We start from the raw sequence: 21,728 nt of genomic DNA on the forward strand, positions 1-21,728 counted from the left end.
AGAAGCAGGTGTAGAGTGTCAACATGCAGATGCAGACAGCATGGCAGTGCTTTCAATATCTGCCCATGAGCTCCTTAAGGCGAGAAGGTCCACCACAAAGTCAGTGCCCACACTTTAGTGTAAGGACAAAGTCGTAGGTGAAATGCTGATTTGTCTCTTGGTTGAGCGTGCTTGGTGGAACTGCTCACATGTGCAAAACTGCACCACAACTTCTGGTCCACAGACCAATTCTGCGTCAACCAAACAAAGCACTAGAACCATAATTTCACTCATCAACAAAGCTTCTGTCAATTCTAGAGGTACATAAATAAAATACAATTAATTTGCCTCCCCTTTTGGTCAAAGTAACATTTTGTTTATTTGTAATCCCTCAACTGTCCCCATGCACCGGATTGGACAAAGCTCAGCAATTGTTTCCTTACATGTTTATAAACTGCCAGCAAAAGGATGAGGAATGGAAATCTGACAGCTGTGAAACGGACACTACCTTTCGAATACAGTAAAGAGCAGTTGTTCATATCAGAAAAGCAATAAAACATTTATTGTATGTGGGAAGCTGCAGAACGTTGATCCTAAAGTCTTCCTGTTTAACAATGCCTGAAATTGGCAAAAAGCCAAGTACCACACACAACTGGAGTTCATTTTAACTTCAATCTACTTTTCCTATTTAACCAAGGAAATATCTGCAGGATGCAGAAAAAGGCTTCAGAAATTATTTCACATTGAATCATTTCTTAAGAAAGCGTTATTAGTGGAGTCCTCGTCTCTGATTTTTCAGAGTAAGTAGACTCCCCAAAAGGCATGGCCTGCAGAGCTCCACTGCAGTCTGCTACCACAAAGGAGCACTCAAAACTAAATGTCATCAGTACACAAAACAGGAAATAAAAAACAAAGAACTATTGTTAGATATACTTGTTGGCAAGCAGAGGACCAACAGTTGTTTTCAGCTTGGACACTCGGTAAAGTGAAATACAAAGTACAGAACGTTTTTGAAGTCCAAAAAAAGACCATTATACAGAATTTACTAACAGTTGTGCCAGGCACCAGGACCATAAGCCTCCATGGAACAAAAGCACACTATGGCCATATGATGAATAGATTGCAGTGCTGGGAATGACCTACACATTTGGTTCCATAAAGATCCCTTAAAGGTATTGGCATTACTTTTGAAGAATGTTTTGACAATTCTCTATTTTCGGACAGGAAAATGAACAGCAGACTAAGCAACCCTTCTCAAAATGTGAACAGCACCAACTTCTCAGTCCAGTCTTTTACAACTAAAGCTCCAAAGTAGACCGGTAGGTTTTTGACGTATTGATCAGTGCAGAAGAGTTGAAGAATAAAGATATGAAGTCTGTTGCCCCCAGCAGCTGGAGTCAGAACATATGGTCCTGCTGGCTCCATCCGCTGTGACTTCCTGGTGCCTAGCAGTGTGTTTTAAATAAGTATGTACAATGTCCAGCCATTCCAGGGGAAAGTTATTTGACAAGAGGTCTGGTTTTGTCGTCATCGCTACACTGGTGAGCTTTGTACTTTTTTACTTCAGCCATATACTGTGCCCATGCACCACCTTTACTCGAGGAAATCTGGAGGGGAGAAAAACAACATCACATCAGTGTACAAACAAGACAAAGGATTGTTTCACAAGCAAACAAGCAGGCAGTTGCAACAATAGGTCATTCAAATACACATACCAAAAGAATGAAGCCTCCGAATAGAGGTGCACTGGACAGTGAACTACTTTAGATCACACTGTCATTCACATCAGAAGGACACCGTAACAGCAGAACCTGAAACCCAAATCCGTTATCTGTCTATAACCTTTACACAAGATTTATGCACCTTCTTCTAAAGGAGCCTCACACCCTTTGAATGCAGGTTTTAAACTCCTTAAATTTGGTAGACTGACCTTTGAAAAATATATGTCCTCAAACTGTGGTCCGGATAATACTGCTTTACCCTCTTATAATCCTGGGCAGATGACTGTCACAACCACAAGGGGTGGAAATCACCATACCTAGAAACACTGGGACATTTCTGTGCAATCGCACAGGTTGAACTCTCCCCAAGTAAACGTACGGTTCAGTCCTTGAAAGAAGGAGTTAGACATAAAAGAACTCCAGACAACATATTTCAATTTGTTTTCAAGCGGTTAGCAAAATCCCTCTAAAAAATGTAACTTATTCCTAAACTTGCTGTTCTGGATGTTGCCATTTGTGCACAATGTTTGCAACACCTTTTATTTCAGCCACTGTGATGTCTTCAGGTATTCACCAGGTTTTCATGTGTAAAATATTCTGAATTCTGGGACGCAATTACCCCCTTCCAAGGAGGACTTACTTTGGGGGTTGGGAGGGCAGGTGGGGAGGGGAGGCAGTTTGCCCTACACCATTATGGCTATGCTATTAAGAGCTCAGGCTCAACCCTGCCTTTGGCCATTCTTGGACATCAAATCAGCAGACCGAGGTCCACCAAAACAGCACCACTCTCCAGGAAGGACAAGGTAGCCACACCGGTTATGTCCTGGCTAGAGTCAGGACTAGCCTGACAAGTAAACAGTGCAGAGTGGAAGGATGCGAGGCTACGTTCTTAACAGGAGATTAGTGGCAGATTACTCACCTTTTGAATATTCCCCAGGCGTCAGACTGGATCCGGAAACTTTTCTGCAGTACTCGCTGGTAGGTGGTGCCATGCAGCTCCACGCTGATGCTGTTCTGCTGCAGAAATTACGTGCAGAGACTATATGGGTACAACTCTGCTTCAGCTGCTTTCTAGATTGTTTGCAACCCCAGACACAGAGCAGAACAAGCATATTAGTCTGACCATTGTGTAGATTCCTAGACTAGGGATCTCATCAATGGCTAGAGTCCAATAACAGAATGGGCAGGTTGGGTGGGCTGGTGAAAAATCTGCGGCTAAGTCACAACCAGAAAGCTTTACAGAAATAACTTGTGCTTCTGATAGACAGCTAGCTGCAGATTACCGACCTTTGGAATACATACCAAAGCAATACCCATTTAGTAGTGGGTCTCTGAACGGACTCAAACCAGAAAAGTCATGCAGGACAGAGCAGGCAAAATGCCCATCTCGGCAACCCTGACTGTCCAGGCAGTAGGGCTTCCTGAATGTGTGGAGGGATGCTCTCACAGCTGCCAGGCAATTGTCTAAGACAGGGACTCAACATGCTAACGCAGGAGTAGTGTCTCTACCCCTTGTACTATGAGTATGCACAACTTCTGGAGGCTGATTTTTGGTCAATGCGTAGCAGATCTTAATCCAGACCATGATCTACTGGGAGATGGTGCTCTTCTGCACCACCTTGTCTTTCGTCACAATGTCAGAATATTTATCATTTGCATATCACCAAAATAAGTGTTGTGATACTATTAAAATCTTTGTTTCCATTTAAAGAATTACAAAAATATGCTGCTCATTATTGAAATACATTTTGAAATATGTGCACTTTAATGTTTTGTGGCCTACAGTCTTTCATTTAACACAATGTACAGCACGACCGTCTGACAATTCACTTTACAAAATCCTCTAACTGCAGTCAGAGAAAGAAAAGTTAAGACCAACGTTCAGGATAAACCAATCAGCAAATTGTAAGAAATCATAATCTGATATTTGACCTCTGACCTCAAACAGACCAAATGTGACAAGATCAAACAAGATTTAAAGGCATCTTTATTGCTCATTCTCACAGTGAACAGAACACCTGTTTGTCAGCTCACCAGAATGGGCAAAGAGGCCGTAAAAATCGTTCCCCTCAATAAAATCGGACTCACTACAGTGAATGGGTGAATGGAGTTCCCAATGCCTGTTCAGCCCTCACTGTTAAACCTGCATATGCCACCTAGCGCATTCGGCCAGCAGGATGACAGAGTCCCTATCTCAGTCTTGACCTCGCTGAAATCCAGGACTGAGATGGGAGTATTGGGATTATAACCTCAAGGTCCTGGACTCTTTCCTAGTGGACAGGCACAAAACTGAACCGTGTCCAGAATGCCTCCATTGAGGTGGAGTGAGGAGTCAGGTGTGATTCTGGCATGTTGAATACAAAATCTAAACATGGGAGGAGGTTCACTGTAGTCTGACGACTGGTTGATGACTACCTGAGGCGAGCCCGCCTTCACCAGTCAGTCGACGAAAGTATGCTGCCAACACTGCAGTCACTTTTGTGAACACCCAAGGAGCAATGATGTGACTAAAAGGGAGGACAGTCAAGTGAAAATGCTTCTATCCCACCACAAACTGCAGGTAGCATTGATGGGCCGTCAGGACTGGTAGTTAGAAATAGGTGTCCTGCAAGTCCTTTGCCATCATCCAGTCTCAAGAGCAGACAAGTCCTGGGCCAGGATGAGCATTTTGAATTTCTCCTTCCAGAGGAAGGCACTGAAAGTGCCTAAGCAACGAACAGGCTGAAGACCTCTGTCCGGACCTTTGTCATTCTTGGGCACCAGAAAGTAGCGGGATTAACCAGCATGTCCTACTTCTGGTGCTGGCTCACTTTTCATCAACCCCTTTCAGCCACAAAACTGAGGGGTAGTCCTCAATCAGTCACAGAAGGGATGGCTGAAGATGTGGTGGCGAAGAAAAAAAGGGCAAGACATATCCCCTGCTAAAGTGTAGGATCCACTTGTCCAACATGATTGCCTGGTAATTAGGCAAGAATTCTGATCCATTCGGCTGGCTGTTTCTGTAAGGGGATTCAAAAGATGTTAAGCAGGTGTGGGAGTGTTGGGAGAGTTAGGGGAGGGATGGGGGTGGTAGACTGAGCAGCACTTTGAATTTGATCAGAATGGGACAAAATGATGGATTGGGCAGTTGCGTTGGCAAAATGGTGCAGAATGTCTTGAAAGTGAGCGGTAGCCTCTCTTTCCTTTAAGTGCTTGAGAACGGAATCAGCTGTGTCTCCAAAAAGCTGGTGCTGACAGAGTGGCGGGCCAGGATGGTGCAAAAAAATACATTTGCCATATATGGCCACTCCCTTATATTTCCTATTAGGGGTAATGGCAGGAAAAGCTTGCACCACTAGACTTTCTGGTGAGGGATGCTGCAAAAGAAAATCTGGGCCATCTTGAGTAGGGTGATGGCAGCTAGGAATTTGTCGATTCAACGCTGGGCCGGAGCACAGCTTGGCCCAAACCCCCAACAGGGTGTGTCCTTGAAAGGAAGAAGGAGCTCTCAAACATCTGTCCCAGATGAAGGACCTCAGTCCAGACATATGACATACTGGTAGGGCTGAGCAAAATAGTCACCTGGGTTAAAGTTATAAGTCAGATCTGTCCCAAAAAGGGAGTGCAGAGTGTTGCCTCCCCAGTAGCAAATCAAGTTTTTTTTTTTGGGGGGGGGGGACGGGGGTCGAAACAGGAGCTGGAGGCAATTAAAGGCTCAGAGGGTCCAACTGGCACCAAGGGTGAACCCTCAGGTGGTATTCTGGATGGAAAGCCTTTCCACTTCTTGGGGGCCCTTAGGTGCCCCAGAGGGAGTCAGCAAGAATCCATAGAACTCGAGCATGGATGCACAGCTCTCACTGATCCAATGCGACATAACTGAAGGCCCTGGAAACTCTGGTTGTGCCAGAACCAGCTACGGGATCAGCTCCAAAGTAGGCAGACTTCAGGAGCGACAAGGGCAGTTCCACCCCTGCATCTGTTCTGGCAAATGAGTGGCATTAGGGGGCAGAATCCCAGTTTGATTTCTTTGGATTCTCCTGCTTACCAGACAACTGAGAACACAAAGACCGTCCCCTGGAGTGGCTCCATCTAACCCAGGAACAGATTAGAGACTGAACCTTGGATGCAGTGTGACTTGAATCCACCCCAGCAAGAAGTCTTCTAATGCTTCGAAGCACATTTATACCTCACATTCACTAATGGCCTTCGGGTTCATCAACGCGCAGTCGCAGCCCAACCCCAAATACCACTAGCACACCTGATGTAGACCCGGCACAGACATTTGTTTTCGATAGTCTGTTTTTGAGTGGTGGCATCCGTTGCACAGTAAAGACATTTTTGAGGTAATTTCCGAGACAGAGCTCGAGCGCATAACAGTGAGTGCGGAGCCAGATGGCGCCAGCTACCAGTGTTATGAAGTACTGATAAAATGTTTCTGGATCCAGTCTGATGTATGGGGAATGTACAAGTAGAACTCGGAACTCAAAATGTCTGAATTACACACCTTTAGTCAAGGGGGGTTGGGGGCATATAGAAAACGAGGCCCGATCAAAGATTATTTTGTGGTTATCAGGGCTAACAGACGGACAACTTCAAAACGGAAGTACAGTTCTTTCTGTGACAGCCAGTTTTGGATTGCCCACAAAGTGTCATGCAGGTTAGGGGAGTTTGGGCACTGTGGAATTCCATGTGGCCGACTCAGGTCAAGGTGAACTTGTGATCAAAGTCAGTAGCCTAAAAATCCAACATGATAGTGAAAGGCACACCTTTAAGACTTTAGAGTCATGTGACTGAAGCAAAGAGAGATGCAAGTTGTGAAGAAGTATGTTGAGTGAAGGGTGAGAAGTAAAAGGGGGTGGTCCTTACTTATAATTACCAGCAAGAGTTCATAATGTAAAAAAATACCAAGGTTTACAGATTTCCCCGCTGCCAGGGAATATTCCTCTGTGAAGAGAGTACTCAGCAATCCAAGTAAGGAGAGAGATTACCCATGAAGAAGGAACAGAACGTGATGTTTAATTATCTAGTTTCAGATTTGAAATTTCTCCTCATGGCAAGTGGAGGAGAAAAGACATGCATGCTATTATTCTGAACTTACTAGCAGAGTCTACACTGTTATATTGTGTGTGGTTAACTGCCGTCCTCTTGTTCTCCCCTTCCCTATGTAGTGACCTTGGCAGAAATCCTTGGTTAACAGTAATAGGCTAAACAGTTTTGTTCGCTTGCTGAGTTTGACCAAAGTCTATTTTGTGCTCCCTTGAGTAACCAACTTTAAAATGGCTAGCCTAACGCATTTGTCTCCAATAAAAATGTATTTAAAAAAAATGACCAACTGTCTTCTGATGAATGTGTAATCTTTGAAGCAATTAGCATTTGAATTAACTCTTGCGTAAAGTTCACAATTCCGGACCAAAAAAGAAAATATGAAAGCAGTAACTAGTCCACAAACAAATGTATGTCCCATACCCAACATTGGAACAGGTCAGCCCAGTGAGGAAGGTATACCAAAAAATGTATCAAATGTATGTAATAGGAATCTAAAACCAGGCATCCTCTTGCACCAGATGTTCATTGCTGCACCACTTAGAACTTAATTAACACCTGGAAAATCTTAGCCTCCAGGCACACCAAGCTAATCGTAGCTTACTAGTGAAGTTCATACTAAACCCCTTGAGATCTTGCTTATCCCTTAAAGAGCCTACATCCTGTACTGTGGTCAAGTCCAGTCATCCTACATTTTATGTTAAGGCCATTGCACTACAGAAGAGAATGGAAAGCAGACCTCCTCAGACAAATTCTGCACTGCTCAGAGACTACTACAAACCCTAGAGAGAGGCCTTCCAGCATTTCTCTCCAGCTGTCACTAGAAGTCGAGAGAAGCAGTATTAGAACCTAAGCCAGCTCAGGAGACTTCTGACAACAGTTTGAGAGGTTTGAACTATCAAGTAACAATGGAGCCATAGCTTCATGGTCTTGTAGTTAAGAATCCCACTGAGCACGAAGAGGACAGAACAAAATATCCAAAAGGAGCCGAGCACACACAGACATAACATCTATTTTGGCAGCTGTGTGACACCCTGTACCAAGACTATTTTAGTACCACACAGTGCATGTGGCCGTGCATACTTCCTTTTAGATTTAGGACGTTTTTCGCATGCACATGGAATACAGTCAAGATAAGTCCAGACTAATGCATAGAGGCCTCTGCACTTGGGATAAGGAACCTCAGGGCTTTAGGCAAATGCAGAAAGCCATCTTAATGTGCTACTTTCACAAAGACGAAAGTAGATTAAGTCACCCTCCTACATATGTTGGAAAACCTATATCCCCCTTTCATTAAAGACAGTCAGCACAAACTACCTTGGTAAAACACTTGTTGAGGTTTCATACCCTCCTTTCATCTTAGGGCTATGGAATAAGGATTCCAGCAAGTTGTGTAAAGGGAGAGAAAACTGTCAGAATAGAAGGAACAGTATTTTAAACCCGATTTACTCTTGGTCTCCCTCCTCCACAACATTCAACCCAGTTCTCTGCTGGTTTCACCTGATACCACAGCAATTGGCGATTGTCGATCATGCCTGAATCAGCCATGTCTGTGCCGGCTCCCAAGAGGGGCTCCAAGAAACCACTGTCAGAGCCGCCCAAGAAGGATGGGAAAAAGGTCAAGAGGAGCAGGAAGGCGAGCTTTGCCATCTGATTCAGTACATGCCGTGCTCCAACTATACACAGAATACAATTTCTGAGAACTATGCTGGGACACTGGGTGATGAGCTGGTAGGGCCTATGCGAAGGAAGGTGACCTTTAGTCAAGTGGTGCTTCAAACAAATTGTCCAATTGCCAGCATTTTGACGAGCAATTTTCCTGTCCCGCCTATGGAGCCAGCAGTTTTCAATCAGCTGTGAAAGCGAGAGACACAAGAATGACAAAGTAACCAGGCTGATAAATGGCACAGAACATATCCACCTTGAGTCACAGGTAAAGAGCATATTTGTTCACCTCCATTATGTCACATTCAGCTGTAAGTCACTGAACAGGCTCTCTAGTATGAGTACTGAGTTGGGCACATATCTGCATTGCTCTTGTAAGACCGGGATGACTGTACATTTCTCCAGCAATGACTAATTCTATCCCAGAGAACATTTTTTTTTTTTTTAAAGGATAGAACACCCAGGAAACAAACGGCATTTGAGCAAATTAAGGATCACAAGCCTGGTATAACCGTGGCTGGTCCTCTAAAGAACCTACCGTTCCTCTATAAATTTGTGGGTACAGAACCAAAAAAGAAAAATCCCACCCCTACCCACAACCACCCCGGACAAAAAGCGTAGTGTGGGGAATAGGAGGTAGAGAGATAGACCTGCCATAGAAACCCTTGTCAACCATGAGGGAAACGTTATGGCATTCGTGCAACACACCTGCATGATCGAAACAATGAACATGATGTGTCCATTATGTACAGCATGTAGGTGCAATTCCTCCTCAACTTATTTTTTTATGTACAACCAGAAGGCTTAAGGTTACAGAGAACAGTTACAGGTTGCAGCTAGAACAAGTTACTGTACCACTGTGCTGCTGCGGGGTGACTATTTTAATCCTGATTTTGAAATCTTATTAGAAATTATTTTTTCTGAACTGGACCTAAATTGTGTTTGCACTTGAGAATGCTTTTCAAAAGGAAGCAGCACTAGAAATGTGACTAAGCTGGGTGGGTAGGAACTGAAGAATTGTTGCACTGAGCATGCGCACTTTAGTGCTTAGGCCTGCCTATTTTACACACTATGAGCCACCATTTTTGGTTAGGTCACATTGTAGTAATTCTTTCTGATTCTAGCTGGTACTGCTGGCACTCCAAAGGGAAGCCCGTCTGCACCATTACAGGCCCAGGGGCTAGGCACTCTGCTCATTTCATGACAGTCACGTCTGACCAAGACAAACACATCTTGGCATCAGCTCTTGGTCAACTGTCGCTCCTTAGCCCCACATAAATTGGACTTTTATGCTCTTTTAATGGATCAGGAACCTTGTGTGCTTTTTCTAACAAACATGGCTGCAGAGTGGTTCAAGCCCCGACCTGGTCAAAGCTGTCCCACCTCGGTTTTGTATTTTTAAGACTAGACTGCGTGGAGAAAACAGATGGAGGGATAGTCATTGTCTATAAAGAAACTTTGAAGGGTATATTGTTTGTTCGCCTCCAGATCCCGAACTGTCTGAGCCTTCTGTTTGCACTTCCTTTTAGTCCTACTTTTACTCTCTCCGTAATTCTGGTGCATAGACCTCTGGGTTCGCCCACTCAGTTTCTACAGGCTCTCCCTGATTTGGTTGCAAACCTAGCTGTGAAAAGGCCGAACTTTACCCTGCTTGGGGATTTTAACATTCATTACGAAGACACAACCGATAGTGCCTGGAAGAGCCTCTCATGTGATCTGGCATTGCTTCAACTATCCAAACATGTGAAGGGCCCCACCCATGGCAAAGGTCATACCACTGACTTGATTTTTAGCAAGCTAACTCGTATTGAGGTACATAGCCCCTCACCTCTAACATGCACTGATCATTATCCGCTTCCTTTCATTGTGTCCGATGCCGCCTCCTTGCCACGTCACTTACCCTATCGGCTGGAGGAACCGATGTTGGTCCAAATTAATTATGGAGGACTGGTCAAGGGTTTTGGATGCTACAAGGCCTAATCCGTGTAACCAAGGTGCTTCTATTTTTAGAAGCTCTGGCTACTGGATCACTAACCCACTGGAAAGGGTCCTTCCAGAAAAGCAGTTCAAGAATACTCATGTTAAACACTTTTTTTTTTTAAATCCCCCTGGTTTAATTCCCACTTACTCAATTTAAAAAAGGACTAAGTGTTTACAGAGAAATTGGAGGAACACCTATAATAAAGCCAGTGAGCCCAAGTATAGGAGTGTTGTCTGGCATTACCACACAGAAATTGGAGCTTCTCAATTGGCTTATTTTTCTACTAAAATAGAGCAGTCCGCAAACTCTAAGGTGATTTTTCAGATCTTTACAGAGCCTAAACCCTCCAATGGAGCTCAGGAAGCCTCCAATGAGCACAAGCAACAATCTGGCCCACTTCTTTCAAAAGATACTAGATTACTATTCTTCATTCCCAGACAATGCACTTTTGGAGTATCGCCCTGGTATTCTCTTGGCTCAGATTCTCACAGCTTTTCTGGACCTCACAGTGAATCCCCCTTGACTCCTTCCCTCCCCATCTTAAAACTAGGGTCGGACAGTATAGCCCCAGTATTGGCAGACCTACTCAACCCTTCTCTTGTCAGTGGGCAGGTTCCTTTACACTGGAAGCATGTGGTGGTTAAGCCACTCAAATAAATCTGGCCTTGACTCCCTATGTCTGTGCAACTATAGGCCTATCTTCTTGCTGCCAGGTGTTTTAGAGCGCATAAAAAAGTATGTCAATAAGCATCTTTCAGCCTTCCTGGAATCCAACCAGATTCTCCACCCACTCAAATGGGGTTTCGACCAACAGCAAAGTACGGCAACGGCCCTGCTGATCGCAACAGAGGAAGCTAGACGGCTGTTGGACGAAGGAGGTTCAGCAGCAATCATTCTTTCAGATAGAGTAGAATTTGACACGGTGGATCATGCCACCCTCCTTTGCGGCATAGTGGAAGCTGGCATTGGAGCCAGTCTTTCAAAATGGCTCACCTCCTTTCTGGAAAACCAAACCTTTCAGGTCCTTGATCACACTGTCTACTTTAACACGCTACCTGCGAGTTGTGGGCTGCCTCAGGGATCCTCCATGAGCCCCACTCTTATATTTACAAGCACACATTAGCAGAGATTGCTCGCTATTATGGGCTTTCAGTAGTCTCATATGCGGATACTTAGCTGGTGATTTAAATTTCCAGCCTTTCTCCCTGTTTTCAGGAAGAAGTCAGCTGGGTGGCCAATTGGAAGCTCAAACTGAACGAAGACAAAACTGAAGTGATTATACTTGGTAAAAATCTCAGTAGGTGGTCTCTCTCCTCTGGTCCTGCCCAGCTGGAGAACTTACCCAGTTCCAAGCCTGTGATAAAGAGCCTTAGCATGTGGCTTGACACTAGGCTTACTATGGAACACCAGGCAAAACATCTTGACACTGTTTTGGGAATCTGAGGCTACCAAGAAAGGTGTTACATCATCTTCCTTTTTCAGTAAAAATACTTATCATTCAGGCCCTCATTAACTTCCGGATAAATTACAAAAGTGCCCTGTGTCTTGGTTCCCCATAGCATGCCATTAAGATTACAAGTCACTCAAAATGCCGCGGCTCACCTCTTCATGAACCTCCCTAGGCAATCTTCAGTAAATATTGCCTTGAAAGAGCATTATTGGCTTCCTGTGAAGCAACGGGAGCACTTCAAAGCATTGTGTATCTCACACAGAGACCGCTATAAGAGAGGACCCTCACTATTAGGTCTTTTAGCCATCTCATACATGCCTGGGAGGTCACTAACATCTTCCACAGCTATCCTACTTCAGGTCCCCAAGTTTAAGAGGTCCTCCTGGGGCAGCCACTCCTGTCACCTGGCTCCGAAACTAGGAACACACATCCATTGGAGCTGCGGCACAAGACCAACTAATGTTTCTTTCATAAAGCAGTGAAAACCGGACCTTTTACCAAGTCACTGCCATGCGCACATTCCTCGCTGCACTGGTCTGCACTGGGAGACCTCCAGGTAGCCATGCGCTGTAAGTCACATAGAATAGAAGACAAATTGTTGCTGAACGGGAACTCAGTAAAACCAACCCAATGCCATTTACTCTCAGCTATGAGATCTCATGTATTGACAATGCTTTGAGGCTGACTACACATTAAGTACAGCAATTCTTATTTCAGAGCTACTGTATTGGGGGGAAAGGGTGTAGAGCAAGGGACTGGCTGTACTGGATGTATATGTTCGGCTGAGGGTATGTCCCAGGCAACTTGTGAAACATCCTTACTGATTGAGTTGAAAGGGGATGAACGTGGAAGCATATTCTTGGATGACTAATGGCATGACGTTTTTCTTTTGAGACTGAGAGGATGACTTTGCCTTGGGATGGAGTTGCTGTAGTGGGTTAGAGGTTTGATGAAATTGCATGGCTGCTGTGGGTGACCAGACTGAAGAGGCTGTATAGTCTTGAGATGTTAATTCAGTTGCACTAATTCTCTGTGAGATGTTGGTTCCTGCAATATTGTAAGCTGTTTTTTTTTATATGAAAGAGGACGAGAGAAATTTCTTCAGGGTGTCAAGTTCTCTCTTGTTGGACTCTATTATTACTGGACTAACGGTATTAATGTGAATTTTAAGTTTATGTGCTACAGTAGCCAGCTGCATCAACTTGTAGTCAAATTTCAGTAACTTTGCTGTAACTGTTGCACAATTTCATGGACGTTTCTTGCCATTTCTTTGAATGTCTTAAAAAGAACATGGTGAGTTTTAGACATTTTCATGTTTGCATAAATATCAGAAATGAGGAACACTGTTTTTTTCGTGGAGATCATTTTAAAACTAAGAATTTTTAGAGGGAACTAAACTGGGGAAGGTAATAAAGCTTAAAGGACCAGAATTACAGACTGTTCCAGGCAAAACATGCAAGACAATAGTGAAACATCTACGGTGATCAAAGAGGTTAGTGAATCCTTTTGTTTCCATCTTAGATGGTCTTGTCCTAGACAAACCTAATGGGGATGCACCTGGAGGCCTTTCTGAGAAAAACATTGATCAATAAGAAAGTAGAAACTGAATGGATGACTGCTTCTTGAACACAAAAGGGGTAATGAAAATGGAGTGATCTCTGATAGTAGGCTACTGTGCCCCGGGAAAGCGCTCAGCATTATGTAATAGGCCTCGCAAATAGATACAGAGGTCCACAGTTAATAGGTGTGCAAACCAGCATGCATGGGTAAGGCATGATAAACAACAAGATGCGGTCTGCCAGAGATTTTTTTGCAGGTGGGAGTATTGCTCACGTTAAGATTTGTGTTGAGGACTGCACATAAAAAAGCTGGTAATACCACTGGGCTTTGTTTGTGCGTCAGTGGGCATGGATTTTTAAGCAGAGTAATAACCTGCACCAAGTGACATTTCCTTCAAAGGGGTGGTCAAAATATATTTTTCAAACGAACTCAAAGTGCACGTTTTTATTCTGAGCAGTATAGACTGTGTAAGAAATATTTTTATATTCCATAATAGCTATGAAAGTGATAGGCTCCTCATGGGCTAAAGAATGATTTTGTTTTACTAACCCTGATGGACTATAGTCTTAAATTGCCATATTTGGCACCAAACCTGGCCCAAATATAATGCATGTGGTAGCGTCAAGGATAGATTGTTAAAACTCAGTTTCAAGTATAGCTGTGTTAAGTTCTATTATCAACCTACCAGCAAGATGACCAATTGTGTGGCCTTGTGACATCTGCCATACTCTCAGGAGCTGTGATGAGATTACTAGCATACAGGAAGGCAGAACCCTACAAAGATCATAGCCTCCACTAGCACCAGTCAGCAGATCTGGTCCTCGTACAGCTAACAGCAAGTGATCAGCACCATCGAAACGAGCGAATGTGACACCAGAGAAACTGTCACACAAGCCCTGTGAATTTAGACCACCTCACAGCACCGTGTTGGCTTCCTTGAAATGAAAGCGTAAAAGCCTCACAGGAATGATCATAAGTACACCACCAGGTTATTCGCAGAGTGACGGTCTGCAGATCTGGCAGTGCGGGTCATGCTAGTCACAAGGTTATACTTGGCACCTGCCTAAGCGCTCTTTCACACTGAAACTCATGATTAGAGAGTCCCGCCCACTAAGCTGCCCATGCGGTGGTGCACTCAGCCACAGGAAAGTCCTGACTCGTGGGAGATGCCCCACTCCTGGTATCCGCAATGGAGCCTTTTAAGCAGGCACCTATTTTTTGGCAATTAGTCGGTGCTCAAGTTCTGTAACAGATGAGTCACTGTGGTGTGCCTCACATCTTCAATATCTGCTGGGCAATGCGAAAATTGTCATTATATACCCCGCTATTTTACCTCCAGTTACTTCCAGGTGAAAATTCCAGTGCATGCTGACAACATTTGTAGAATATCACTGACAAGTTCTGATCGCAAAGATCATTATTTCAGGTTTCTGCAACGCCGGTGTATTCAATCTAACTGACTTTTAGAGAACAATTAATAAACATAAAAAAGGACACTAGAGGGGCCAGTGTTTTTGTGTTGAGGAGCTATTTTCAAAGATTTCTACTTAGAAAGTTATGTCACGGCTCTTGATTCACGGTGGGTAAATCAACGTAGATGTGGCTGTACGTTCCATTCACAAAGGACTAGAACAGAAAAGCCTACGCCAAAACTAAAGTTGACCTAAAACGCAGAACAGATGAGCGCCTAAGCAAGGGATGGGGGACATAAGGAAATAGAATCATGCTTCCTAAATACACTTAAGCTTGTTGCGACACCTGCATCACTCAAAATTCTATTCAAGCTGGATGCCTAATCCCCAAATAGTCCCATAATTTTTCGACATCAGAGACATAATGAAGGTATACAGTCAGCTATTAAATCAAAAACCAGACCTATGCCGCCGCTAATGGGGAGCATAAGGTAGAAAGGTCGAAATATATGCTGGCCATAAAAGGCAAAATATCTTCACAAAACTCAACCCATTGCAATTCGGACACACCATACTGACAGCAACTGAAACATGGGTATTTGTGAGTTCAATTAACATCTCGAACCATCTTTAAATCTTCCTTGTGCAGCAAGCTAGATAAATGTATTTTAAACTTGTACTTCCATCAGCAATACCACTGTACCACAAAGGCACAACGGATATTGAAAAAAGAAGGCCAAAATACTAAAGTGTTCAATTTTATTTTTATTTTTTTTCTAATGAAGCATTAGTGGGCCCGCAAAATGCCGGTCGAATAAGTATTACAGTTACAGTCAGCAAGGCTGGCAGAAGCTACACAGCCCAACCTTTTCAATAGAGGTAGCAGGGGACTTCCCACACACCCGAAATTTCGAGGAATAATGTGATTAAACAAAGTATTTTACAGTACATTTCAAAGAAATAGCTATAAAATGATTTTACAGGAAGTTCCTCCGAACTTATACATTTCAGGGCTGTATTTGTAAAGCCTCATAGTCAACCCAGCAGTGCCTTGGATAACATGGCTCCACACTCAGTTAGTAGGAAGCACTAATAAGTAAAGGACTACCCCAGCATGATTAAACACCCCTTCTGTAGGACTACATTACCCTCAAAGCCCCAGTATGTAAAGCACCATCCCTAGGCCAGTATGCAAATTGTCTCTATGTATATTACGATGCTCGAGCCGGTGACATAATGCACCATCAGGTAAAGTAACTGAGCAGGAGCAGCATCTGCAATCCCCCATGTCCTAAAGCCAGTATCTACAATGCTATCTACTGACATTCCTGCTCGTTTTCAATGGACACCACTTTTGAAATAGTGTTAATTCTGGTTATGCTAACCAGAGTCTCTCAAGTGATGTTGGTATCTAGACCCTCTGATCGGAGGGACCACTTCAACTACTTGACGCTCTGCTGGAATACCATCATGCAATTCGGATGCATATTTTCATTTCATTCTAAACTGGTTAAAAAAAAAAAAAAAAACGCACTAGTTAAAAAAGGCATTGGTTGAGTTCTACTGGAAACGTTTTACACTTCTGCAGTTTACTAAATAGTCATCGCTTTTTTCACAAATTTAACATGTCCCCTTTCCCTTTTTACATTTGTGTTGTTCTCAGTAGATTTCAAACTGAGTAGGTTCTTCCTTGGAACCTACAAGCCAATCATCAAATGTACAGTTGACTGGCAAATTCAACAGCATCACAAGCAACAACGAAAATGGTTAAGATTTGGCAAAGGTATGGGGTAGGAGCAGGGATTAGGATGGCCAGAAGCTAAGGTAACTCTTTGGTGCAGCACTGATGAAATTTTCACCAAGACAACATTTTAATTTCTTAGCGATTTAGGTTTCTTCTTTTTAATGATGGGCCTCTTCTGACGTTGAACTCGCACTGACATTGCAGCACTGGGAGGGGCTCCCAGGCTAGGATATGAACCTGTGACATCAAAGCCACACATACGCAATCCTTCATTAGATGCACCTACTCACTTATGACGCACTATGATTGTAACCTGCGAGCTATAGGTTAACTGACAATCTGAGAAAAGGTTTATTAACTGTACTTTCTTTCTGGAATTAGTGTCTTTGCCCTGCAGCACAAACCTTTGCAATAGAGGAATGTATGTGCAGTTGTCAGACAAGGACGAAAAGATCGTCCCTGTGGTCAGATAACTGACTGTACAACTTCAAAAGGACGAAAACCAGTAATCAACTAAGGGCACACAGGTCTCTGCAATATGTACATATTCTTAAGCGGCATCTCATATTTTTAGCCTGCAAATTAGAGCCAGACTGTACCTTTGACAGCTTCATTTATAATGACATTTTTTCCTCTTATTTATCCTCTGTCCCTCTTGTTTCCTTTTCTCTGCATTTAGCCCCAACTTGGATCTTACCTTTTCATCTATTTCAACTCCACTTGTCGAATTGTTGTCTGCATTGTATTTCACCTTTCATCTCTCAACCATGTATTGTCGGCAGTTTTATCAGTTACCTCTTTGCTTACAGTTTCCTAGTTTCATTTTTTTCTTACCGACTATTTTACTGTTGCTGCTTGCTCTTCAATTCTGTACTTTGTCACTTTATTATGTTTACTCCTTTCAGAATCAGTTCTCCTCTCCCCATTCATATCGGTCATTGTAGTCCTCCTTGCCTGCATCGGTACATGTCAGTGCTTCCTAAAGTTTTTAGAACCATGACTCAATTTGTACAATGGCAAACTTTCCTGACTCACCTAGCTTTAATGGATATGAGGCAGGCGATTTTTTATTGTAAATAAAGCACTGTCTGGTAGTGCGTTGTCATTTACAGACCTCACATTTTCTATTGAAGTGACCACTACATTTGCACAGACATACAGTTTTACTGATAAATCTATAATTCACACAAATGATAGTGTGGAAACGGGTTTCAGAGAACATATACCATTTTTCAATGACCAGTGAAGCGTCTTGATTTGTTTTGATCATATTAAAATCTTTGCTGCCACCATACTTCAGAATTCCAAGAAACGTACTTATCTATTGCTTTCTTAATGTGTACAGTTCATTTACAGGTATTATGTTTTACAGTGTTACAAAAAAGGAGATCTTACAGCCTTTTTCACAAGACCTGTAACTTAACAAAATGGTCACATAATTCACTTTACTTTTCATACTCTAATTTTAAGGTGAGAGGAGTTTGTGAAAACCAATCTAAAAAAAAAAAAAGCAACAATAAGAAGACAGACTTACGTTTGACGTCTATCTGAAGTGCAGCAAATGTGACAAGAGAACTACAGAATTTAGAGGCATCTTTATTTTATGCTTTGGACTTTCGTCACCCATGAAAATTCAGCTTTTGTCCCACCAGCGAGTTGTTATCCACAGTTTAGTAAACACTGGTATAGGTGCAGCAGACAGCTTCTGCCTTTCAGCCCATAACATGTATCTGTACAAAGCGCTTTGGTCAAGCAGTTCTAGAGAGGCCAAGGAGGAAAGACGGAGCCAGCGGTGTACACGTCTATGCTTTTATCCATCTTAACTGCTCAGTGCTGAAATGCAGGAGCACAAGGGTGGGTTTGGTGACCTGCAGGAGGCAGAGCCCAGGCAAAAGAACACAGGCTCTTGCAAGACTGCTTTCAAACTAGGACAGGCAGCCCTAGTATTACAGGATGCTTCCCTGTATCCCCAAGGCCCAGTCCATGGTTGTCAGTGGGCCAATTCCACAATCAAGAAAATACGCATTCCTACAACTGAAAATAGCAACATGCATTCAGTAAACTCTCATCAACACCTTCAGCGAAGTATCTTTAATGTAAATTTCATTCTAGTCTGTGCGACTGAAGAACTGTTATTGAAGAAAGGGAACAAAAGGCTGCTTACCTCATCCTCGGTCTTTTGCTTCTTCGCAACTATTCCCGTCTTGAGGGCTAGCTTGGTGCCACCTCTCCGTTTGCCCACCTGGGTTAGGGGAATAGAAGACTGCAACCGTTATACGAGCCCTGGCAGCTGCAATGGCACTGTTGCCCACTATATAATGGAACAGGGATTACTTGCGTTAGAGTATACCGCACGTCGTTAGGCATTTGCTGTCACATTCACGGATATAATGCAATACTAAGCATCAACTCTGTAGCCAATACATTCCCTGAATCAAGGTGTGCAGACAATAGCAACAATTGAACCACAATTTAGCACGGCCAAACATAGTACTTAGAAGGGTTTGAGAGAATGGATTTAGGGGACCCAACCCTCCCCAAACTGGTCGATTGTCTCCCCCCCCCCCCCCCCCCGTAGAAGACTTTTGTGACTTTATATTTTTATACATAATTAACACATAGAATTTTTCACTCTATTCTACATGTATACATTTAATATGAAACAATTACTTTTGAAACAAATTTTCTATGAGGTGTAGATATGTGTTCTTCCTACTATGTGTTAACTAGCTCACAAATTCGGTACGTGTCATCTTTTCTAAAATGGTTGTCACCCGTTACTGATGTTCTTTCTACCCCCACCCACTTCTCTACGCACATTTTGCAGCATGCAATTAAACTGAGATGAACAGATTTATTTTCCCTGTCATTGTTATTCTGCTCTCTGAACTTTTCCCGGCTGAGACACAATCTGCAAGAATCCCATAGTCCTTCCACTGGCTACTGTGGCTATTCATTCATATAACACGCTAGTTAGTTGTTCTAGCATGTCCAGACGTTAGCACAGAAGGTGCTGAATAATTACTAATTTATACAGTTGGATAGTGCTTAGGTAAGAAGGTAATATGATGCTTATTTTTCACATGCTCTGATTTGCTTATGAAATTATGCATTTGCTCGCACTACAGTGAGTGTGAAGATTTTGTGACCCAGAAGGCTTTCCTTTACTACTAGGAATGTTGTCCATTATTTGGGTTTGCTGCTCATTTGGGGCTTAACAGAATATCTGAACTTACATTTCTCTGAATAAGTTTCACACTGAGATCCTTCATGGCGTTAACGGTCTAGTCAATTTTGAATTTGTAATAACTTTATTTTGATTTAGAACTCGGTTATTTACTTAATAAATTACATGTCTGATGTTGATTGGACGGTGCCTTAACGCAGTGTTACATCACAATTGAGGTTTAGCCCCATCTCTGATCCAGTGTAATGTGCTCATTATAACTGAGGTGACCTTTTGCGTCTCTAAATTGGGGTATCCCTCGTCTAATTTTGGTAGCAAAGGATTGCGACACTTTAAAGAGCATCTCCTTTCTGCTTTTAAAATACTCTTTCTGCCCGGTCCTTAGTGATAGTGGATTTTCCAGTGTGGAATATCCTGGTGAATTTTGCCAAGAAACTGACTTGTGGTGCTGTTCCTGAACGATCTGGATTGCAAGAATGAATAGGGTAGAATGATACTGATGACTAAGTGTTTCTGGGAGTGCTCTTAAGGTGATGAGTCTTGTGCAGAGTGAAGAATTGTTATGCTGTGAATTGTGCTTAAACCTGAACTGCTCTTGCTTTATTGCTTGTAAAATGTGTCTTACCCTAAATTGTTCAATTTTCTCCTACTTCAGTTGACAGGCAAATTTTATTTTGGTTTAGCGAAGTTATTTGAGAAAGCTCTGTATTTGTTTGCCTCTTAACAGAGAAATTGAGCTATGATTGGTTAGTCAGCTAAGGAACCATGCTGTGATTTGTTGACCTTTGGCAGAGCCACAATGTGATTTGATGTTGTTCAGTAGCTTTTACCATATGATTTCTGAATGGAGTAGAAGTAATAGGTGTTGTGTTGAAAAAGCCTAGCGCTTCTAGCATACCTTCCACAGATGTTCACAGATTACCTGCAAAGTTAATGACTGCAGATGACATAATGAACAATGTGTTCTATACACGTACCTGGACTTATGAATGGCATAAAAATCTCTTCTGACAGACTTGCAGCTTCCTGTATAGGGTACCTTTGACACTGAAAAGATGTTTCCTGAGAAACTATAAATAATAAAAAGCAGTTACGTAGACCTAGGTTTGAGGTATTGGAAAAAATGGGACTGGGTGGCTAGAAAAGGAAAGAATGAAAATGATCAAACAGGTGAAGGGTTCATTTAGACAATGGCTTGAAAGCAAGTGGGATTGACAGGAGAGGGGCTGGAGGGAACATAGGATGGAGGAAGGGAGTCTTCTTTCCAATAGTCGGAAAAAGAACTGATGAGGGAGATCTACGGAAATAAAATTTAGACTCCGATGAGGAGTTTAATCTTTTAGATTACCTACTGAATTCTAGACCTCGATATATTGTTGGGGTACAGACACAAGGACCGAGTCCTGCTGTATTACCAGGTAAAGGTACATTTGGAGGTAGCATGAGTGCGGTATACAAGCACAGAGATTAACCACTCCTGCTGTTTTGAGTGCAATAGCTAGTGACCCATATCAGACTGCAATGACAGCACTGCAGAGTACAAGTGGTGATACTCAACCTGTTTCTCTAGCACCAACTAACCTGCCACTGCTAAAGAAAAGTTATTCATTAAAGATTGAATGCAGGAAAATTACACAAAGAACAGCCGACTTGAACAGATTGACATACAATATTGATCAAATGAGGTATCTGATGAAAGAAGCAGCGAGACTTGCTAAGAAAACATGCCAAACATGAATAATTGGCCGATTACTGAAGTAGCAGGGGTATGGAATTCCTACAGCCCGACACCCAGGTCATATTGTTTGGGGTCAAGTAAACATGGTTTCAATGTTTATTTTGTCTTTAAGACAAGTAGGCCCACCTCCTGCAGCACACTTTGGCTGCCAGTTTACAGGGAAGGGAACTGTCTCCAGTAGAGGTAATATTTGTGTCCATATATTAATGATGTTCGAATTTGTATTAATGCAACGCCTTAATTATTAGGGTGATTAATCTAAAACGTCG

The 21,728-nt window shown here is 42.8% G+C and overlaps 1 protein-coding gene across 1 annotated transcript in view; it reads right to left on the reverse strand.

Annotated features, from left to right (window-relative positions):
* Positions 1-333: 333 nt before the first annotated feature.
* The window catches only part of TRIR (telomerase RNA component interacting RNase), a 47,323-nt gene continuing 25,928 nt past the window's right edge, over positions 334-21,728 (reverse strand). The window contains exons 2-3 of the mRNA XM_069231845.1: positions 18,699-18,776; positions 334-1,586 (exon numbers count right to left, since the gene is read on the reverse strand). Of these exons, the coding sequence (XP_069087946.1) occupies positions 1,479-1,586; positions 18,699-18,776 (186 nt within the window). The 3' untranslated portion in view covers positions 334-1,478. The remainder of the gene's footprint in view (positions 1,587-18,698; positions 18,777-21,728) is intronic.

The sequence above is a fragment of the Pleurodeles waltl genome, chromosome 4_2 (genome assembly GCF_031143425.1).
Source record: "Pleurodeles waltl isolate 20211129_DDA chromosome 4_2, aPleWal1.hap1.20221129, whole genome shotgun sequence".
Classification (NCBI taxonomy): domain Eukaryota; kingdom Metazoa; phylum Chordata; class Amphibia; order Caudata; family Salamandridae; genus Pleurodeles; species Pleurodeles waltl.